Source organism: Aristolochia californica, unplaced genomic scaffold (genome assembly GCF_029961685.1).
Source record: "Aristolochia californica isolate CCGP_79_NKW_82.1479 unplaced genomic scaffold, dmAriCali1.0.hap1 SCAF_7, whole genome shotgun sequence".
Lineage (NCBI taxonomy): Eukaryota > Viridiplantae > Streptophyta > Magnoliopsida > Piperales > Aristolochiaceae > Aristolochia > Aristolochia californica.
The window spans coordinates 41522734-41541158 of record NW_027182268.1 but is presented as its reverse complement, the minus strand read 5'-3'; the positions used below and the strand labels follow the sequence as shown (position 1 = coordinate 41541158).

The window sequence follows — 18425 nt, the reverse complement described above, 5'->3', positions numbered from 1 at the left end:
TCTTATCTCTATCAGCTTTCACTGCTTTTAATTCTACGTGATAGTTTTTTTGTTTAATACCTGCTCTATTATGTTTTGTTGCTTTTGTTAATTCATGCTTTATTATGTGGCACGATTTTTTTACTATTAATTTTTTGTTTTTGCTTGTTGGCCTCTAACCGGGACCCGTGTGTCACTTTAGGACTAACCCGAACCACGATACTTGGACTAACCGGGCAAAAACTGAACTCGACTTATTTATTTTTTGGCAGCAGAACAGACCCGAGTCTGGACCCCTGGAATTCAACCCGGGAGCTTTGCCTCTTGTACCTTGGCACGTCGGCGGTTTAGCGCTTGCAACCGCTCCTTGTGGCTTTTGTTGTGACCTTTACGGACTCATGAGAGCTCCGGCGACCTGTCGACGCTTGTAGCTTAGTGACCTCCAAGTTGCTATGAAGAACGTCGCAAAGCCGAGGCACAGGCGCCGACGAGTTCTTGGCGGAGCCTCCGACTTCCTAAAACCTCGCCTTCGTCATGAAAAGCGAAATTCAGACAGAGGTATCTCCTCGAGCCGCAGAAAAAAGACAAGAGCCAAGAGTTCGGAGGAACGTCGGGAGTGGTTTTTCTCTCCTGAAGATTATTCCCATTGTAAAGGCAAGAGTTTTACTTTTTCTTTTATTTCTTTTTATTTCAATTTTGTTTTTTCCCGTTAGTCGGATGAAAATTTGCTACTACTTCCAAGCCTTCTCTTGAGGGGAAAACATTATGGCTATTTGGAAATCGGAATCATCTATTGTGATAACTGGATGGCTTTTAATTCCAAAACCCAGAAATATATGTGGAGTACAGGAAATATTAAAGCTTCCACGCTTAATTTTGAATCATAATGGTTGGATGCCCGGTCTAACCTGCGAAGTATTTCTTTTTCTGGCATGATTTTATTGGAAACATCCACCTGAAACTTTTCTTGCTTTTGTTTTTTGTTTTTTCCTTTGTACTGATAAAAATCTTCTATTGCAGATAGGTTTGTAATCGTCTCGTATAATTTGTTAGGAGTTGAGAATGCCTCGAAGCATTCAGATCTGTATAGTGAGGTTTCACTTCAAAATTTAGAATGGAGTCAGAGAAAGAAGCTTATACGTAGGGAGCTTATTATCTACAAGCCGAGCATTTTGTGTCTCCAGGCAAGTGTTGCAATTATTTCATGGTCTGGCACTGACATATTATCTACTTGAACTGGTAAAATTGACATTAATTAAGACAATGCTATTCGTTTATTTTTTCTTCAGCAGCATTGTGACACATAACATCTCTTGTTACGTTGGTGGTTTTCAACTCAATGTTATTTTTTTAACAAGTTTTATACTTCATTTCACTTTTGCTTTTGCTTGATGAATGGACTGTAGAAAATTTCTTCATCATATGGAATTGTTAAATATGAGTTGACATGATCCTTTCCTCATCATATTCTTTGATCCATCTCTCAGTTTCTCCCTTTTGTTTTTGTTGTTACTGGATTTATGCTTTGCCTGTTACAAGTAGTTGCCTGCTAGAAACTCCATGATCTCTTGATGCTGCTGTTTTATTTCAATTAGTTACCTCTATTTTTCTTTTGATATTATTAAAATCACAACTTAAATATTGAAAATTGACGGTAATGTATGTGAATTGTAAAAAACGAAATCCTGAATCTTTATTAAAATCACAACTTAAATATTGAAAATTGACGGTAATGTATGTGAATTGTAAAAAACGAAATCCTGAATCTTTATTAAAATCACAACTTAAATATTGAAAATTGACGGTAATGTATGTGAATTGTAAAAAACGAAATCCTGAATGTTTACTTTACACTGTTCTGTCCATAGGAGGTTGATCGCTTCAGTGATCTAGCTGATTTTCTCCATGAGGATGGTTACAGAGGTGTTTACAAGGTATTTAAGAGAAACTGGCTATATACACTTAAGCTGTATTGCTTCAATTTAAGGCCAATGTTCAAGATCTGATTCCCTAAAAAAACCTGTTATAGGGTCGCACAGGGGAAGCATGTGATGGGTGTGCTATTTTTTGGAGGGAAGACCTGTAAGGCTCTTAAATCTTCAAGCTTGTATGAACCTGTCATCTTGGTTTCAGTTTGCTCTTTACATTGATTTTAAATGATTGTGGGCATCATGAATCTCTTCCAAGGTCTAGCTCAAAAATGCTGTTTAATCGAGGCAGCCACCTAATCTCTAGTCACAATATTTTTACATTGGTCATTAGATTTAAACTATATGAAGCTGCAAGATAAGTGTTAAAATATATGTTGAAGGGCATTTTGGTCACTTCCCGTTAGTAGTATTTGCTTCTGGAATAGCAGTAGGTTATATATCACGTTGGGAACCTATGGTTCAGTTTTGGTTAAATTCTGATGTGTATTCATGAAGTTATATGTATAGAAGCTATGAGGGGCATTGCTGTTATTAGTTGAAACAAAAGGAAGAGGAGATCAACTTTTTGAGCCTCCAAGGAGTGCGTCACATGCACTCTCTCCCATCATCTCTATATTCTCTCTTTTCTCCATTCTTTCTTCCTCAATTTCTTCCTTTGTACAACAAGTTTCCACTCAATGGCTTAATCACCATTTGATAAGGGGATTTTCGAAAAGAAATTGAAGAAAACAATTGAATATCTTCTAAGATTATGGTCGTTCAAAGTAAAGCACATTGGAGATGAAGAGGGCTTTGGAAATAAAAAATAAGGTATTAGAAAGGAGCAAAATTTCCAAATGTCATAACCTATTCAGTTGAGCGATATGGAATAACTAAAAAAATGATAAAGGAATAATAACTTAGGTTAAGTATATCATATGTTAGTCTTGTAAATGTATAATCTCTGTTGTATAAAGAAATGCATCAGTACAAAGTTAAACAAGCTCTAAGCTCTCTATCACAAAATCCATTCTGAACATCAGAAAGTCCTAGTTATCCTTTCCAAAATTTTGGTTTAGACTTTCTTGTGATACATTCAATTAGAGTATTAATATTTCGTTCAAAAATTAGTTTATTTATTTTTATTTTTTGAAAAGCTAGTTTTTATTGAAGAGAGGAAGGAAGGATACTACGTGCCTCCCAGAAAGGGGGGAGGCCAAAAGTACTTAAACATAATGTCATCAAGAGCTAATTAGTTGGCTACAAAGAAATAAGTGAAAAAAATGTTAATCCCTTACAGAAATGTGAGGACTCTGGATGATCATCTCAGGGAGGGAGGCGTCCTCTTTTGTCAGATTGTCTGCATAACCATTTGCTGATCTTGGAGTGTACAGCCATGATATACTTTAGGATTTGGCCAGATCGTAAATTTCTTCAATCTAACTCAGGAGATGCCTGGAGGCATTTGCCCCCTTCTTGCACCACTGGATCGCCATAAGAGAGTCCCCTTCAACCGTAAGGGGGGAGCTGAAATGTTGCTGGCAATGTGGAGCCCATAGAGTAGGCCTGTTGTCTCCACAAGAAATTGATGGTTGGCTGTTTCCTCTTCTTGATTATATAACTTGCATAATGAATCGACAATTTGCTGCCTCCTTTTAATAATTGATCACATGTTAGAATTGTATCCCATGCTGTTGTCCATAAGAAGTGAATTGCCTTTTGTGGGCCAATATCTTTCCAAGTTACTACTGGTTTTGAATCAGATTCTGAGATTTGAGCCAGCCACTAAGCCTAGTAAAAGGTGTCCTTTTTTTTTGGAGTGAATAGTGAAAGGTGTCTTTCATTAGTTATTGTTATTCAGCTGCATGCTATATTACATGTGCTGCTCTTTGCTTATATTTTGTGGGGGCTTCTCACTATTCTCCTACGTGTAATTAACACCATCTATATGTTGACTTCAGATTTACAATTTTACATCAAGAGGACATAGAGTTCCAGAAGTTTGGACTACGTGACAATGTGGCTCAACTATGTGTTCTAGAGGTGACTTTTTCTGTGTTTTTTGTTTGTTTTAATTTCTCCCTGTAATTTTAAATGTAAAATTATTGTGTCAAGGTGTCTGTATGTATGTGTCTTTATGTGGTCATATATGAATGTATATTATTACATGAATTTGTGTCTTGTGCTATGCAAAAATGTAATTGATTTTGGTGTATAAATGTGACATGCAAAAACTTTGTTTAGACCGTGAGAAATGAGTTTATGTATCAAGAAAAGAGAGATTACAAGGGTCTCAGGGGTTTACAAAAAGAATGGAAAAGATTTCAAAAGTGTAACAGAGGAAAATACAAACCTTCAAGATTTACATTATTATTACAATGGCATACCAATTAAATTAAATATATAGGAAATGCTACTACAAAAATTTTTTGAGAGGCTCTGCTCATTGCAACAGATTCGCCCATTTGATTAGCTTCTCTGGGCATTGAGCCCAAGAAATCTGAAACGGCAATATGATGTTCTCAATCTCATCAAATAATGGTGAAATGTCCAAAGAGGAGAAGAATGACAAACATCCAATTAATACAAAATCTTTTTCCATGAAAAGTGGATGTAAGAACAAAGTATGAAACAGTCTGAACCTTCCAGGAGGGCTTGCATTTCAGCTTCTGTCAAGTCAGGTACAACATAAAGAGCAGTGTAACAATAGTTCTCCACAATTCATCCTGGAACATACTGCGTCTACCTACTGGTCCTGGTTACCTCTCAAAATTCAGTTTTAAGTCCATTTTAAAAAAACAAAACGAGTCCATTTTCGGCATCTGGGCTAGGATGCTTTTATTCATGAACCTCACCAAGTTGTGTGGGAAGAAGTGATCACAATTCTTCAATTGCGCCTCTGATCATTGTACTCAGAAGTTGACTATTTTTTGTATTTTTTTGAAGTGCATCCCATTGAAGGTGTGACTATTTCTCTTTTTCTATATGGCTGGTGAAATAGCAGCAGAGGACTAGCACAAACATATTTTACCTGAGTTTGTTTGAAGCTAACTAAAATACTGTTGAAAAGTCTCAAATAGATGCTAGGGATTGATAGAAAGTGTAATTTTATGTTTCTTAGAGGTATTTTAGTTTTAGATATTTGATACCTTAAGTGCGGCAGAAGGGCACTCTTCTCATTTTTTACTATATTCTAAGTTTTAAGCGGGCAGAGGGGTCATCCGTTAACCCTAATCTTTATCCCATACAGCTTTTATTTAAAAGTCCTATATGGTTCTTCCTTCACAATCATCTTCTCTCTCATTCTCTCTCTATCTTCTTTCCCGTTCTCTCCTTTCTCTTCTTTCCCGTTCTCTCCTTTCTCTTCTCTTCTTTTCTCTCCTACTTCTTTGTAATCTGTACTTCATTTTGTTGTAACCCGTTTGTGATGTTCACGTATCAGAACTTATTTGTTTGTATGTGACAGAGATTAATAATTGCACATAGATTAATGTCGGAAAAAATTCTGTTGTTATTAGTTGTAAAAAGGCATACTAACTTCAGCAAGTGATTTTGGTATGGAACTCGACCCATCTTTAACATGCAAGATTAATATCAGGAAAAATCTTATGGTTATTAATCGAAGAAAGATATCATAACTTTGGCTCGTCATTTAGGATAGACTTAGAGCCAACTTTAACAGGGTATTAGAGAAGTGGTCCTAAGATGGGGAAAGAAAAGAGACGGAGAAGAATAAGAGGAAGTAAAAGAAGAAAAAAGAAGGAAAAGTTAAGTTTCACTGGTTCAGAATTTTTTTTTTCTTTTTACTGTTCTCTTCTTAGATTTCTTTCTTAAAAAGTGTATCTGAAACACCTGCCAAGACAGAGCACCAGATCTGTTTTCTGCTCAACACCAAGCAGAACTGAGAATATTCTGTTCTCCACCTGACGTGAAGTTTACAAGCCTGTTCTGTATTTCTGTGTGGTCATATAAGACCAGAGAACTGCTTGGTCACAAACCTGTTCTCCATCCAACTCGCTGTAACAAACCAGAGACTGATCTACCCTTTATCTGACACCAAACTTGGCAAGAGTTTTGTTTCTGATGCTAGTGGACGTGAATTTTTTGGTTTATTTTGAAATTCTTCTATATGTTGATTCAAAATTTAGAAGCACTCTTAGTTTCTTTCTTGGTTTTCTATGTTCAAGCTTACTTTGTGATTTTTTTTCTTTTCTTTTTTATTTGCGATTTGATTATGTTAATTCCTTGGAGTTTTTGTGTCAGTCTCTTATTGAGGGGTCTATGGTGTGTTCTTTCATGTTTGAGAGGTTGTAAGTGGGATAAAACTTTTCCCATATTTCCTGATATAAGTTTTACCTACTTAGTGATTGTTATCACTAGTTGTGTTCGAAATCATATATAGTCTTTGTTGATTTTGAATTTTATTTTGTGTCATCCATCTCTTTCTACCCTTGTTTGCTCTGCCCTCTAGTTAGGGTTGTGAGAGTCCCTATCTTCGTCCTTATTGTTTTCTCATTTATTAGTCTGCTATAGTGACACGGCATTGTGGTTTAGATTCAAGGAATAACAAAGTTGAATGCTTCTTTTAGAGTGTGGTATGCTAGATTTTGGCAACAATTACAAAAAATATAATCTGAATTTAAGTTTGATGGATTAAATTTGAAGGATAGTATAGGATTTTTGTGGCTTTTAAGAAAATTAGCAAACATAGAAAAAAGACATAGGATAATTTTATCCAAGAGAACAAAAATCAAAACTTGATTCAATACCAAAAGAGTAATTTTTGTGTTACATATGAGGGCCTTCTATAGACATACAAATCAATAAAATAGAAAAATCTTATGCTCTTATGCTGTCCATTGTAGGAAATAAACTCTAATTAGGACTTACAACTTGTAGTCTATTTAATTGCTAACTTTATATTTTCCTAGTATGTAAACAAGGATCCACACTTAAAGGGAAACTTCTACTTAAAAGGAAGATTTTCTAATTGAAGCTTTTAACCAAAGTAGTAAATTGCTATTTGAGTTGTGCTTCCCATAAAAACAACAAGTTATTTGTCCAATAAAACTTGTCGAGTGGGAAAAAGTCCCACATTGAAAAAATGGGAAGAAAAGTTAATGGGTGATAAGGTTGAATAATAAACCTCCTAAGTGGCTAACCAACACCCAACAATGGTATAAGAGTAAGTTGTGTGTGTAGACAGAGACTCAATTTGTGTTCCTAGGTTATTTGTATGTTGTGGCTCCATGAGGTAGGAGTTTGTGTGTTGTGGACTCCATGAAGTAGGAGTTTGTGTGCCTTGTTGAGGATTTGTGCCCATGTTTCAGGCCCATTACATGTAAAGCCTGGATGTGATGAGCGTTGAGTGGGAAAAGTCCCACATTGAAAAAGGGGAGAAAAGTTATGTGTTATAAGGTTAAACAATAGGCCTCCAAAGTGACTAGTCGTTTTGGGATGGAACTAGGTTCAACCCAACTCCCAACAAAACTGCTAATCTCCAAAAGTTTACAAGAAATTGCAACTTAGAGAGACTTCCTAGTCTAGAGTTTTTGTTCTTGAAAAATGACCCCAAAATAGGAAGTTCAAGCCTCTTTAGGTTAAATCTCCTTACTTCTTCCTCTTTCATAAACATGTGTGACTTTGGGGTGATCTCTTGTTCTTAAATATTCCTCAGCTAGATCTTCTTCATTGTGATGTATTGCATTACATAGAATCTTGTCCATCCAACTGACCTTCTTGAGATGGTCTGCTAATGTTAAGTACACCATAGTAAGGTGATTCCATTTTAAGTTAAGGAAAAGGACCCTAATGTTACGCTGTAGTACCACCTTTGATCTGAAAAAACTGAGGTGATAATTTTTATCAGCAGTCCCTTTCGATAAACATCTTCAAGATAGAAATTTGTTCCTGTGCAGGTAGGCAAAAAGTGCTTCTATATGTGCTTGCATGTGAATCTTAAAGTCATCAATCCCTTCTATGCACACATTTTATTTTCCCTTGCTGCTATGTTGCCTGGTGTTTGTAGCCTGAAAGACAACATCTTTGGTTCAAGCTTGTTTTTTAACCATTAATCAGTGTGTACTATGGTGCCTATGACTGTTCTCTAATATCTACATAGATATTTCAGAGGAAAAGTTATTTTTTCATGAAGGAAAAACGTGCATTTCTATGCAGGTGCTAAATTAAATTTCTTCTCTATACAGATGAATACTAATCAATCAAGTTCTTCAAGTGATAACATCTCATCATCGAAACAGTGAGTTCTCATTGAATGCATTGTAGCTTTTTTTTTTTTTTTTAAATGGTAAAAATCTTATTGGTTAGCTAAAATGAATACAAGCTAGGAGAGGCCTCTTCATTCATTCGGTAAGGAGGCCACTTCATTGTAGTCTTAAAAGTCTAAAAGTATTCCACAAATGAAATTTTCTTGGTTTTATCTGTGTTAGATGAAGTACGGTTTCCTTGTTGGCTCTATCTCTCTCTTTCTCTAATGGATAGTTGAATTTCCACAGATACAAGATTAAACAAAACAGAAGATTACTTATAGGGAACATACATGTACTATTTAACCCAAATCGTGGAGATATCAAACTGGGTCAGGTAAACCTGGATTTTATTTCAACTCTGTCCTCCTATACCTTGCTGATTATATATATCAGATTTCTTTGAAATTAGTCTATCTGATGGTGTGTACTTATCAAATAGGTTAGAGTATTTCTGAAGAGAGCACATGCAATATCAAAAGATTGGGGCAGCATCCCTGTTGTAGTTGCTGGTGATCTTAATAGCATGCCACAGGTAGTGACTTTGAAACTTTTCCGATGAAAACTTTTCTCTTTGAAATTTCATCTACTCATGAAGTTCTTTATTTATTTATTTTGTACTTATTGGTTTTCCCATCCACCATTGTACCAGAGTGCACTTTATCAGTTTTTGGCTTCATCTGAGGTGTGTATTGGCTTTAGACATTATTTGTTTATTTATTGGTACAGTATTTGGAAACATAGATGTTGAAATTTCATTTTGTGGCTCACAGCTGGACATTCTACTGCATGACCGCAGAAAGATTTCTGGTCAAATTGGATTCCCTCTGAGATGGGAACCTTTTCACTCTCACGGGAAGGCGATGGAAAGGTTTTTGTTTCATTTCATTATATTCTGCCTGGACTGATTAGTGCACTGCCCTTGTTGTTAAGTACATGAAGATATTAATAATTTACATGTCCACTTCCATGGATAGTAAACATGGCTAGTTTTCAGGAATCTCCATTTATTCTTGTAAAACACGTAATTGCTATTACTTTTTATTTTCTTAAGCGTGAAAATAACTCTCATATGTTTGTAGGTCGGTGCCATTAAGATATACGTGGAGTGAAGAAGAAATAAATCTGGCAGTTGGAAGTAAAAGATGCACTTATTTAAGGCACCACCTAAATCTTCACAGTGCATATCCAGGGGTTCCGGTAAGTTGTTTTGTTGCTGATTACTAATGAGTTTCTCGCTGCATTATGGTGCAAGTTTCCACCACAGTATAGTGGGTTCTGTTGAGATTTATACCAGTTACCTTTCTTATTGACATGTATTCCTCTATTTAATCTTGGATGTGTGAGTTCCATTGCTAGCTTATCTAAGTTACTCATCAGATGACATGGCATCTTTTTTCTTTTTCTGGAAAATGCATGATCTCTTAACATCAGCGTCATTGTGACAGGGACAATGTAACACTAGAGATGAGTATGGAGAACCATTGGTGACATCATACCACTCCAAGTTTATGGGGACGGTTGATTATATCTGGTAACAAAATCTTTGCTTAGCAAAAGGCATGTTTTTCAATTTTTTGGTCAAGTTATTGAGACTTTTTGTGTTCTTGGAAGGCATTCTGAGGAGCTTGTTCCAGTTGGAGTTGTTGAAACATTACCAATACACATACTGAAGAAAACAGGAGGCCTTCCAAGTGGGGTAAGACGTTTCTATTGTCATCATGTTTGTTTAACTGGTATGACCATCACTAGTTGCTGTTGTAGCAGTAGTGTCCAAAGAATTGCCGTTTCAAATGTCTTAAGTTGCCTTTGAAATAAAAAAAGTTTTTTAGTTTATATATTGGCCTCAATTAATCAATTTAGTATATTCCTTTAGATGCGTAATATTTGACAGCGATCATCTCGCTCTAGTATACATTACCTTGTCTCGTGTTTGCAGAAGTGGGGCAGCGATCATCTCGCTCTAGTATGCGAACTGGCCTTCGCAGAGGAGGGAAGCATTTCTAATCATTGACTGTTTTTCAGTAGCATTTCCATCCACTGGAACTTTTATTGTCAGCATTTGGCTATATACTACATTTCACTGTTGAAGAAGCATATAAACATTAGTGGAGACGGTTTATAAAGTAAAACTGAGCGATGAATATTGCTGTAACGGAATGAAAGTTTAGTGGATCATAAGATTCAATTTGCTTTTTGAAATGAATGTGAAAGGCAACTCTGATGAGGAGTTTATTCTCCGATCAACATTAACCATCGAGATAAGACTCGACTAATAGTTCTCTGTTGATAAAAAAGACTGGATGCTGGAATTGCAAATTCGATTCCCATAATAAAACTAGTTAAAAGAATTAAGTTCTTAAGTAATCTTAAATGCCCTCTTTCATGTCATCTAGTTATTATCTATATAATATTTCGTATAAAAGCTTCATTAACTACAACACTCTTTGATCAAAGAAGGATCTGCGTCCGTTAACTTCAAGCCTCACTAACTACACTCTAGCGCATGTAGAAGTCTTGAAACGTGTCCCCTCAACCTCTGATTTCGATAATACCGAAGCCTCTTTGGGCCCGTGGCCATGTCAGTGTTGGCAAAAGCACGTAGCCTTAAACACCCTTGTCTTCAGATATATATTACTCGTTTTTACTTTTCAACTATCTTTGGGCACGGATGGACTGTTTTCCAAACGCCCCTAACTATGGCGACAGACGCTTCCCAAAGAAAACAACGCAGGGCGCCCTCTCTGATTAAAATAATTGTAGATTGAGGCCTCATCTGCCTACTAACTTGGCCTTAAATACGGGATAGTTCCTCGGTCTCTGGGAGAAAAGTCCCCCTTCACATTTTTCCTGTTGTTACCATCGTCATTGCTAGCTTCTTTCCTTCTTCGTTCGTCTCCGGGCTCTTTTCCTTCGAGGAGCGAAGATGTTGGCAGTTTTTCATGGTGCCATCATTAAAGCTCCGGAGGAGCTCGTTCAGGCCGGAAATAGGACTCCCACCCCAAAGAAATCTGCTTCGGGTCTTTTGAACGATTTTCTCCAGCAATCCCCTTCCGCTGTCTCCGTTAACGTAGGCAGTGACATGCAGATGTCTTACACCCACGATAACCAGTCCTTCCTTCAACCTAGGTCACATCTTCATCATCGTCATCACCACCACTCTTTAACTTTGCTACTTTATGACACGGTTTGGTTGGTCTTGCTGCAGGTCATTTGCTGCCAAGGACGAAATTTTCTGCCTGTTTGAGGGAACTCTGGAGAACTTGTCAAGGCTGAAGCAACAATATGGTCTGGGCAAGAACGCAACAGAGATTGTTCTGGTGATGGAGGCTTACAAGGCTCTGAGAGATCGTGCACCTTATCCGGCCAGCCTCATGGTAGCCCATCTTGTGGGCAATTTCGCCTTCATCATCTTCGACAAGGCCACTTCCACCGTCTTCGTCGCTTCCGTCCGTCTCAGTCTTCTCAATTTTTCTTCTCTCCTATAATTTCCAAAAGTTGCAGAATCAAACTTAGTTATCAATTTTCACTAAACAGGATCAGGAGGGAAAAGTGCCTCTCTTCTGGGGAATAACTGCCGATGGATATCTCGCGTTCTCCGATGAAATCGATGTACTTAGAGGATCATGTGGAAAGTCACTTGCATCGTTTCCTTGTGGTAAATTTCTAATTCTCGACCCTTTCAAAGTGGGAGTGTAGAAACAAAATACAATAAAACATAGAACATTAATTTATGTGATGTCTATTTTATCATTCTTAATTCTGTTTCGGTTTGTAAATTCAGGATGCTTGTTCTCATCGGCAACCGACCTCCGTAGCTATGAACATCCAAAGCAGAAGGTCACGGCGGAGCCAGCGGAGGAGGAGGAGATTTGTGGTGCAACATTCAAGGTAAACATCTCCAGAGGACTTGATTGAAGCGTACGTAAGTAAACTCTGAATTGCCTGAAGACAAACTTGGTGTCCATATTAATCTTCGTCAACGGCAGCTCAGCTACCACGAGACCTCAATTATGTGATTAATCCAGCCAACTACTATAAATTATCATAGCATAAAACCAGCTTCGTTGCTACCACCACCATGGATTGAAGCAAAATGAATGATTTATGTTCCTTTCAGGTCGAGATGCCTCAATTATGTGCGACCACCACCATGGATTGAAGCAGAAAAACAGATATCAGTAAATGCTGTAAAAACTGTAGGCTCTTGTTCTACTCATCTTTGCGTGTTTGATCCATTGTTCCATGAGAGCGTTGGATGTAGCGATTTAGTTGGTAGTTTGATGTGTAAAAATGGTTGAACGGGGTTTTCCACAGCATCTTTCTTTGTATCCATCTATCAATCACGGGACTCTTTCCTCTTTCCCGGGGCAACCAGCTAAGAAAGAGACGATGTAAGTTACATCACCTGCTTTGTAAACTCCACTACCTGTTCCTTTATTAAATTCGAAAGAATATGTAATGTAACAAAACTTATAAAAAGGAGAGGACGTGGCTGATGCATTCGATCGTTTAATCGATAAGAGTCGGATGATTTTAGTTTTACACGTAACGCATACAGGGATTGATGTGTAGGATATGATGCGGTACCGATGGTGACATGAGGACGGATAACACATGCCGTTTTCCAATTCAACCATTTAGCGCATTGGAGTTTGGAGGTGGGTCGGCCACCTGAGAGAGAAAGGCTTAATAATGTGACTCCGTTGTGTAAAAGGGTTCAAGAGGGAGTGAAGTTGGCTCGGGTCTATTGTAGCAACGACCAGCGAAAATAGTTAGGTTTTTTTCCAAACTTTGAGCCAACATGAGCCCACGACGAGAACTTATGGATAACATATATCTTTTTGGGAAACGGCGTTGGGTGGAAGGACCGGTCTTCTGGGTTGATTCTTTTGTCTTTGGCTACACTTTGTCTATCGTTCAAGATCCTCTTGCAGGTGACGGCGGGGTCTACTTCTCTCTCCGTATCTGCATCCGAAGGGACCACGTTCCTCACGTCCTATATTTCCTTGACCTCCTTATCATCTTTTTAAGGAGCCCACCTGTTCCCCCGCTCCTTCCACCCAATTTCACCAGTCTCCCAAGCAAAAATCTCCATATATCCGCCATAACGATGAGAATGATATCTGCGCCCGATAGAAACTATTCATGGCATTTAAGAAAAAGGGAGGTAGCAAGATCGATTTAAACACACGCAATACCGTGCTCAAGTTGATTTAGCTCCAATGGATCTAAATCGAGGTTCAAACACTTTTGTCTTTTCGCTTCAGCAAGACTGTCGCTTGGATGGATTTTCGCTTATCGATCTGAGAGCTTGCGATTAGACCAGCTTGCAGACAAAGAACTAGTGAAAAGCATAAGATTTTGTGATTTTTCCTAGTGACAGATCGAAAAAATTATAATTTCCAGAATGCAATTGAATGAGACATATTTCTCGTTTTACACGAGACTCACTCTTCAGCACTAAGTTTTACGTTATCATGAAAAAAACAGTCCCTCGTTACTTGCTAGTTCACGCAGACAATAATAAAAGACCCACCAACATGAAGTTTTTATTCGAACGGTAAGAACTATTCCTAGGAGCTCCTACTCTTCTCCGAGTCCCCCACAGAAACTCCCCCACTCTTAAACTAAAGACGCATTACTGAAATTGTTTCGAACCGTTCACAGAGAAAGCAACCCCAAAATCAAAATCTAAAGACCCTCTTTGAAGTTTAAATCTGCAAAGCCTTTGGAAAGATTGAAGAATAAACCGAGAATTTGGACTATGGGAAAAGCTCCAATTCGTAATCCCAATCACCCACAATTTAATAACGTCTCACTTTTCAATTTCACCCTCCCAAACCTTTTTTACCTGAAACGCCCTCGCCTTCTCCTTCACTTGAATGCAAAAGCGGGTATAAATAACGCAGCATAGAACTGAATGCATATGTCAGGTATATAAATGAAAAATGAAGACTTGGGTCAATACGAATCAAATCAGAAAATGCGACTCTTTGATGGTTCAGCTTTTACCGAAGATATTTTCAATGAGTCGACGATACTGATCTAGCACAATTCAAAGCAGCTGCTCATTGCTTGTCCCTAATAATCATATCATTTAGTAAACGTAAGATAACAAAGAATCAACAACAAAAAACCGCTCTTCATATTAATAGAGAGACACATTTCGGTAAAATGGAAAAAATATACTAACACATAATTCTAGTCAAGGAGAGAGACTTTCAAAGTTTCATTACAATACCTGTCCATTGTGCAACAATCTACAAATTGGGGGGGAGAAAAACTTCTTGGACGGCTCTGAAGCACCGGGAAAACCCAAGAGAGACCCCCCAAATCATATAGAACTACCATCTTTCCCTCCTCAACAAAAACTCCAGAAGAAAAAACAAAAAAACTCACAAGAGCTTAGCTTCAAGCTCTTGAAGACACTCAAAACCTTCACCTCACTATAATATAATAAACTTAACACTGAACAGAAGAAACAAAGAATATGCCAACTACACTACAAACTTCACGGGCTCTATATTCATCCAGGAAAGCTCATCCGAGTCTAGATTGAAGTCCATGTCCCACATATCCTTCTCGGGCAGAGGCAGATCCTTCAATCCTCCGAAGTCATCGAAGATTGTTCCCAGGTCATCAGGCAAGAATGGATCGAAACCGAACTCGAAGTCAAAATCTTCTGAAATAGGGAGAATCCGATCCGGTACGGGTTCGGCAACTTTCTCAGTTTCATTAGTTATACTCGAATCAACTAAAGAATTGGAGGACGAAACATCAAGAACAGAAGATGGAGACGGCACTGAGAAGAGGCTTTCGAAAGGCGCTTCTGATTCAACAGACAGACATGAAGGAGATTGAGATGTAGCTGGAGAATCGCTCTTCGTCGTCATTTCTTTGAACTCTTTTGAAGCTTTTTGGTAAGCTTCAGCAGCCTCCTCCGCTGTGTTGTATGTCCCCAACCAGACACGGATCCCACGAACTGGGTGACGGATTTCGGCAGCCCATTTACCCCATCGTCTTTGTCGCACGCCTCTATATTTAGAAGACTTTGGGGTTCTAGAAATAACCCTTCTGGGCTTTTTGCAATTGTTACCATTCGAAGAGCTCTCAGTCTCAGAGAGAGAGTGAATCGGAGAAACTGGAACTCGAATCTCCTGCACGAGGCGCTTAGAACCGGACAGACTGTTTATCTTTTTATCATATTGTTCTTCATCTTCACTAGAAGAATCAGTAGCGTCGGGGTCACTGAATATAACTCGAATTTTTCGAACTACCTTTTGGTCTTCCCCGGATATTTGCTTCTTCTTTTCTTTCCTACACACCTTGTCTAAAGTCAAAAGCTGACGCCGAGGGCCCGGCATTTTCTCTCAGAAAATACCCCCTTAGATGCCAAACAAAGTAGGAGAAAAACAGCAGAGGGAAGGACAATCTCAAACGATTGTCAAGACAGAGCGCCTCTTAAGAACAACAACATGAAAAAGAACCCCTTTATGTGGAAAAACCAAGAGCATTCTACGCCGGAACCAGTCCTGTAACAGATAAATAAAAGACAGAAACAGAAGCCATCAGTCCCTTGGTCACGACGAAATTAAAGACAGCACCAGAACATTCAAGGGAGAAAAGATGTCAGAAAATTAACAAATGACCACAAAGAAATTATTCAATAGGGTTTTACAGGGGTTTAGAAATCTGCATATGCCCCCAAATGAATCCAAAACAACGAACGGAGAAATACAACTAGGATCAATAAATCAGAGAAGAAAACTAGCACAAGGAAGATTATTATAGCAAACAACTGCAAAAACTTACAACAAGAGAAGAAAAAACAACAACTTTTTTTTAAAAAAAATCAGAAATATAAAAAAGAGAATAACTAAAATATAACGTCATGGGTTTTGATGGGGTTTATGAGAATAACATACCCCTTCGTCGTCAAACACATGGAACCAGTCTTCAAGCCTGTTGTCCTTCTGAAGGAAAGAATCTGCCCTAGTGGGAAAGATTGCATACAGGCTGAGACGAGGAAGGAGAAGGATGATAGAGCAAGAGAAGAAGAAATCCAGGACTGCTCCGGATCTCCAATCAGCAGCCAAAACTTCTCCGACATAAAATCTCTTCCCTTCTCTCCTCTATTCCGTTCTCCAAATCCCCGAAAAGAGAGTGATTCTCTCCGACCGAAACAAAATTTATAGAGCGAAAGAGAAACAAAGAAGAGCAAGGGAAAGAAAAAAGAAAAGAAAAAGGGGGGATTAGGAATCTATGGCTGTGATTTACCTCTCTCCCTATGTGACAAATTTCTTTGGATTGGTTGAGACTCGAGATACAGAGAAAGAGACCCAAACCTCAAAAAAGAAAGCCAAAAATATAAATAAACAAAATCAGATTCGTCCTCTCTAGACTGCAATTTCCCTCTGCCGTCTGAAATTTTATTTTTCTCTGCTCTCCGTTTCACTCTCACTCTCAACCCCTCTCCCCAGAAGCACCTGTCCCTCCTCTCCAAGCGGTCAAAAATACGATGGAACGCGAGAAATAAATATGTGTACGCATCATGAGCTGTCGCGGAGGCCTTAATGGAATGTCGACACACATGCATGATGCATGAGTCTGACTTGTATGGCATGCGCATGAGGTGGATTGCTTTTTCTTTGCCGTTTCCTATTAGGAATTCGCCACCGTCCGTTAGTAGTTACCGCTTTTACTGCAGTCATCATGCCGTTCTTTTTCACTTTGGCCCTACCTTTCAGGAATCATCTACGCTATAATTTACGAGACCGCCATTCTCCGTATTCACTCGGTTCTGATTTCTTTTCCCTTTATAGATTAAAACCAGAAACGGGGCTTACTGAACGGGTATTTTTGGGATTCTTTTTTGTGTTCAATTGATATTCCTTTTGTTATCACGTGATAATTAGAAAAAAAATCTACCTTGTCATAAATTTCTCTTAATTTGTCTATCGTCAATCGTCACGACGCACGATGGTTTTTTTACAGCTTCCATTATTCGCAATTACCGTGTAATAATGCTTTTATTTCTGGAAAGCCAGAAAGCAGTAATCTGCCGTCTCTTTTGACTCTTCTACTCGTGTCATCACCGGCCAATTTTCAATGTCAATTACGATACTTTCATGTTTCACCGGGCCGGTGGAGGACGAATAAATAAAGAACGAACGGAGAAAATTTCGCAGTAATGATTTGTAATTAGCGTCTATAATTTCATTGGACCGCAAAATAATGATGTTGTAAGTTATCAGATTCAATTCGGACTCTATTTTAGACACATAAAAAAATCTGAATGACCAAATCCGATCAAACTCAAAAGTGACTCAGTATGAGTCCCAATTCTAACTCTAATCTAGTTCAAAAATAAAGTAGAAGAAAAAAAGGTATCCAACGGACACGATTCTTTAAGGAATCTCGACAGGGATTCCTAAGTTACAAAAGTGGGGCAGCCACTTTCAAGGAATCGCCACCGTAATTTACTTCCTAATTCGTAACGGCTTACGTCTCTAACGTATATATATACTGGGCTAATTAAAGAAAAACTTTTACTTTCTTAGAAGTTCGCTCACCACGAAATGACCAACAAAAGTTAGGGAAAGATCCGATTTTGTATAATTCTTTGGGCCCATCATATATCGTTACTTCTTTTTAAAGATTGAACCTTTCACTTTTACTAAAAACAGAGAGTCATCAACGTTTGCAGCGAAACGTCCCCCCCCATCGCATGTGCTAGTGCTATTGTTGTAAGGATGTAACCGGTTGCTTTACCAGTAGCTAAAGAAGACTAATAAAGAGGCGTTATCGATGGATTATATCTTGCAAGTAACGTAACACATGTTATCCATGGTTAGGCCAGGAGGTCGAGCTGAGGGCAAGTGTGCGCTCAGTGATGCCTGGTGGGCAACGATGTTGATGTGTAGTGGCACTTCCTTTTTCGGTAATGGGCCACATAATGAAACAATTGTGGAGAACCTTCTAATCATCTTTCTCCTTTCGCTTCCTCACTGCCAAATTAACTTCAGCGAGTGCATTATGCATTCTTTCATAGTTAGATACGTGCAAATTGCAATGCAGCAGTTTTTATTACTTAATTGAGGTGTAAGTTTGATTGCTATAGAAAAATTATAGTGACATTCATGTCTTATATGGATGATTATTCAAACAAGTCTTGCGCGTCACAGTAAAGTTGGCATCGTAGTTGATAGAGCACCACTAGAAACTAGAGACTTCAAACAGGGGGCAAAGCCAGCTAGTTTAACACTTG

General features: G+C 38.3%; 3 protein-coding genes across 3 annotated transcripts; 2 read left to right on the top strand and 1 right to left on the bottom strand.

Moving 5' to 3' along the window:
• Nucleotides 1-292: 292 nt before the first annotated feature.
• LOC137936540 (carbon catabolite repressor protein 4 homolog 5) lies at nt 293-10357 on the top strand. Its single transcript, XM_068781273.1, has 14 exons — nt 293-633; nt 1000-1163; nt 1848-1913; nt 2009-2061; nt 3851-3932; nt 8096-8148; nt 8405-8492; nt 8598-8690; nt 8808-8840; nt 8929-9026; nt 9238-9355; nt 9604-9689; nt 9770-9854; nt 10095-10357. Exons 1-14 carry the CDS (start codon nt 432-434, stop codon nt 10167-10169), a joined length of 1296 nt encoding a protein of 431 aa, XP_068637374.1. The 5' UTR covers nt 293-431; the 3' UTR covers nt 10170-10357.
• Nucleotides 10358-11024: 667 nt separating this feature from the next.
• On the top strand, nt 11025-12584 carry LOC137937630 (stem-specific protein TSJT1-like). Its single transcript, XM_068782734.1, has 5 exons — nt 11025-11284; nt 11364-11604; nt 11693-11813; nt 11940-12046; nt 12276-12584. Exons 1-5 carry the CDS (start codon nt 11082-11084, stop codon nt 12315-12317), a joined length of 714 nt encoding a protein of 237 aa, XP_068638835.1. The 5' UTR covers nt 11025-11081; the 3' UTR covers nt 12318-12584.
• A 1696-nt stretch (nt 12585-14280) lies between these two features.
• On the bottom strand, nt 14281-16648 carry LOC137937809 (ethylene-responsive transcription factor ERF118-like). The gene is made up of 2 exons (XM_068782986.1): nt 16084-16648; nt 14281-15690 (listed from the first exon to the last, which is right to left on the bottom strand). Exon 2 carries the CDS (start codon nt 15520-15522, stop codon nt 14656-14658), a length of 867 nt encoding a protein of 288 aa, XP_068639087.1. The 5' UTR covers nt 15523-15690; nt 16084-16648; the 3' UTR covers nt 14281-14655.
• Between the last annotated feature and the right edge of the window lie 1777 nt (nt 16649-18425).

Excerpts from the sequence above, each read along its gene's own strand:
- LOC137937630 (XM_068782734.1), top strand. The coding sequence starts at position 11,082 with ATGTTGGCAGTTTTTCATGGTGCCATCATTAAAGCTCCGGAGGAGCTC. Across the intron at positions 11,285-11,363 it reads CAGTCCTTCCTTCAACCTAG|GTCATTTGCTGCCAAGGACG; the intron begins GTCACATCTTCA and ends GTCTTGCTGCAG. Across the intron at positions 11,605-11,692 it reads CCACCGTCTTCGTCGCTTCC|GATCAGGAGGGAAAAGTGCC; the intron begins GTCCGTCTCAGT and ends TTCACTAAACAG.
- LOC137936540 (XM_068781273.1), top strand. The coding sequence starts at position 432 with ATGAAGAACGTCGCAAAGCCGAGGCACAGGCGCCGACGAGTTCTTGGC. Across the intron at positions 8,493-8,597 it reads GAGATATCAAACTGGGTCAG|GTTAGAGTATTTCTGAAGAG; the intron begins GTAAACCTGGAT and ends CTTATCAAATAG. Across the intron at positions 9,855-10,094 it reads CAGGAGGCCTTCCAAGTGGG|AAGTGGGGCAGCGATCATCT; the intron begins GTAAGACGTTTC and ends TCGTGTTTGCAG.
- LOC137937809 (XM_068782986.1), bottom strand. The coding sequence starts at position 15,522 with ATGCCGGGCCCTCGGCGTCAGCTTTTGACTTTAGACAAGGTGTGTAGG.